This window comes from Chrysochloris asiatica, unplaced genomic scaffold (genome assembly GCF_000296735.1).
Source record: "Chrysochloris asiatica unplaced genomic scaffold, ChrAsi1.0 scaffold00042, whole genome shotgun sequence".
In the NCBI taxonomy this organism is placed as follows: Eukaryota; Metazoa; Chordata; class Mammalia; order Afrosoricida; family Chrysochloridae; genus Chrysochloris; species Chrysochloris asiatica.
This window is the reverse complement of record NW_006408560.1, coordinates 9,685,724-9,688,336: the sequence shown is the minus strand read 5'-3', so window position 1 is coordinate 9,688,336 and position 2,613 is coordinate 9,685,724. Positions and strand designations below refer to the sequence as shown.

General features: G+C 38.0%; 1 protein-coding gene across 1 annotated transcript in view; it reads left to right on the top strand.

Annotated features, from left to right (window-relative positions):
- The first annotated feature begins 653 nt into the window (after positions 1 to 653).
- Positions 654 to 2,613, top strand: part of LOC102837440 — a 69,786-nt gene continuing 67,826 nt past the window's right edge. The window contains exons 1-2 of the mRNA XM_006861713.1: positions 654 to 791; positions 2,436 to 2,590. Coding sequence (XP_006861775.1) covers positions 654 to 791; positions 2,436 to 2,590 — 293 coding nt within the window. The remainder of the gene's footprint in view (positions 792 to 2,435; positions 2,591 to 2,613) is intronic.

The following is a 2,613-nucleotide window of genomic DNA, read 5'->3' as shown; positions in this document are numbered from 1 at the left end:
CTTCCCTCTATATAAAGGACACTCTCCCCAACTAGCAGCACCCTGCAAGCTGCTTAGGTCTCCATCCAACTCGCTCCTCTGCTGAATTAGGTAAGTAAGCAGGAGTTGAGCTCCTCTCATGGGTACCTAAGGTATCAATGATATCTATGGCCTAGATATCTTGGGAGTTGTTGAGCCTCTGGTGGCTCTTAGTTGGAGTCAGACATGTCATGTAGATGTTGGGCCTATCTCCTCACCCTGGCCTTCCCCCATCACCCACTCTGGATCCCTGGTGTGATGGTTGGGAACTGGAAGGAAATGACAACTTAAATTGCATGGCACACTCAGGATATCAGTGGCTTCAGAACAAAGCTCAAAAAATGATTCCCATTAGAGGCAGAGATTCCAAAACTGAAATGCATTGCTCCTGAATTCAGTCAGGACTGGAAATAGGAGATATGGATTCCGAACTTCACCACTCTCTTACTACATGACTTGCACAAGTCATTCAATCACAGATTTCTTCTTGATTACAAGAGAATGAAATTAGCCATGTGTGCCTAATTCTTATAAATGATTAGAACTATTTATAGCTTAAGAAATAAAAAATACTAATAGGTGGTAGCTATCTCTTCTCCCCCTCTCCCCTTTAGGTTAACGTAAATTTGTAAAAGATGTCTGAACTCCTACAAAGCATTGTCTCTATCATTGAGCTTTACTACCAATACGCTGCCCAAGACAGAGACAGTGACAAGCTGAACAAAGCAGAGCTGAAAGAACTTTTGGAAAATGAGTTTCATCAAATTCTGAAGGTAAGAACTCCATGCCTGGTCTGAAGACTACATCAATTCTCTTCTTTATTCTTCAGGCCCCTCTGAAGGGATTTTCCTTATTTTAGGAGATGCTAGTGAGAAGGTTTGTAAAAGACTTGAGATAAGGTCAAAAGTTAACCTATAATGATGTTCATAATGGAAACAAAGGAATTGATCCTATTGAACAGCAGACAAACTCCATATATTACATAATTCCTCAACTGTGTGAATAATTCTTACAGAAATTGAGACAAACCTCAGAATATTTGCAAAGTGGTTGTAATGGGACTATAGTCTCTTTATTTGTCTTTCTTTAGATCATTCCAACCATTGCCTATCTCTAAGAGTCTTCTGAATTCAGGGAATTACAATCTTAACACTTAAATCATAAAATACAGTCTATACCACCATAAAATGTCAACAACGAATGATAAATAGATAGATCCATAGCTAGATAGAGATCTTGAGGTTCAGTTCCTTTATTCCAACTGCATACTGAATATTTTTAGAGTATTGTGGATGTCTTAAATTCAGTGTGTCAAATATGAAACTTATCTTCCCTTCTAAACTCACTCCATCTCCTGTTTAGCTAAGGCAGGAACCTGATGCCATTCTTGACTTCTCTCAGCAAGTACTCCCACTCTCTAATCTCCATCTACCTCACGAATAGCCTCTAAAAACATGACTGTTTTTAATCTCCATGACTGTTGTCAGTCCTCTGGTTCAGGTCATCTCTGGTCCTTATCTCAGCATCAAAATCTTCAGCTTAAAGTCCTTCAATATGTCATACAATAGAATCCAAGTTTCTTTAATATGGCATATGATATGCTCTGGTCCTTATTTATCTCTCAAGCCACATCTCTTGATTACTCGGACTTTAAATCTAAAGACTCTCAATCTAGCAATCCTAAATTTCTTTCAGTTCCTGGAAAGAGAAGTAACTTCTCTTTGCTCCAGCCCTTTGTTTATATCACTCCCTCTACTTGGAACATTTCCCTGCCTCTCCTTCCCTTGCATACTTTCATTGGGCTGATCTCTAACAAATCCTTGAAGAGGGATTGTTTGCTCTCTTAAGCCTTTCTTGAAGCTCTGCTAATGGGGCACATCCTTTATGATATTTTCTCACAGAGGCCTTATAACAATAAGTTATCCTTTTAAGTTTGGGTATCAGAGCCACTAAACTTTAATTTCCATTTTGGCAAGAAACAAGCTTAACTTGTTCATTGCTTTAGCTGCTGCACCTAAAACGCTAGGATGACAGTGGGTACAAAATAAACTTTTGTTGAGTAAGTCACTGTTATAACAAAAGAATGAATGATTATTAAAAGCTGGATAAATAAAGCCATAAATAATGCAGATATCCAAAATTACAATTTATGAACTAGCCAATCATTAACTTTTTTCCAATTCATATCAAAATAACCCATGCCGTTGTTCTCTCGCTCATATTCCAATTGTATTATTCACTACATATTCGTTTATGCTCAGTATTTATGCTCTTTCTGATCAGAATAATGCAGTGCAATGGTTGAACTCCATCTAAGTCAGTCAGGCATTCAGTTTCTACATCCATTCTTCCATTAATTAGCTGAGTGTGGGAGCCATAGTTACAGAACTGCCTTTTTTTATCTTATTCCTATACAGAATCCAGATGATCCAGACACTGTAGATGTCATCATGCAAAGCCTGGATCAAGATCATAATAAGAAAGTGGATTTTAATGAGTATCTTTTGATGGTATTCAAGCTGGCTCAGGCTTGTAATAAAATCATCGGCAAAGATCACTGCCAAGCTTCAGGGTCAAAGCAGAAAAACCACAGAT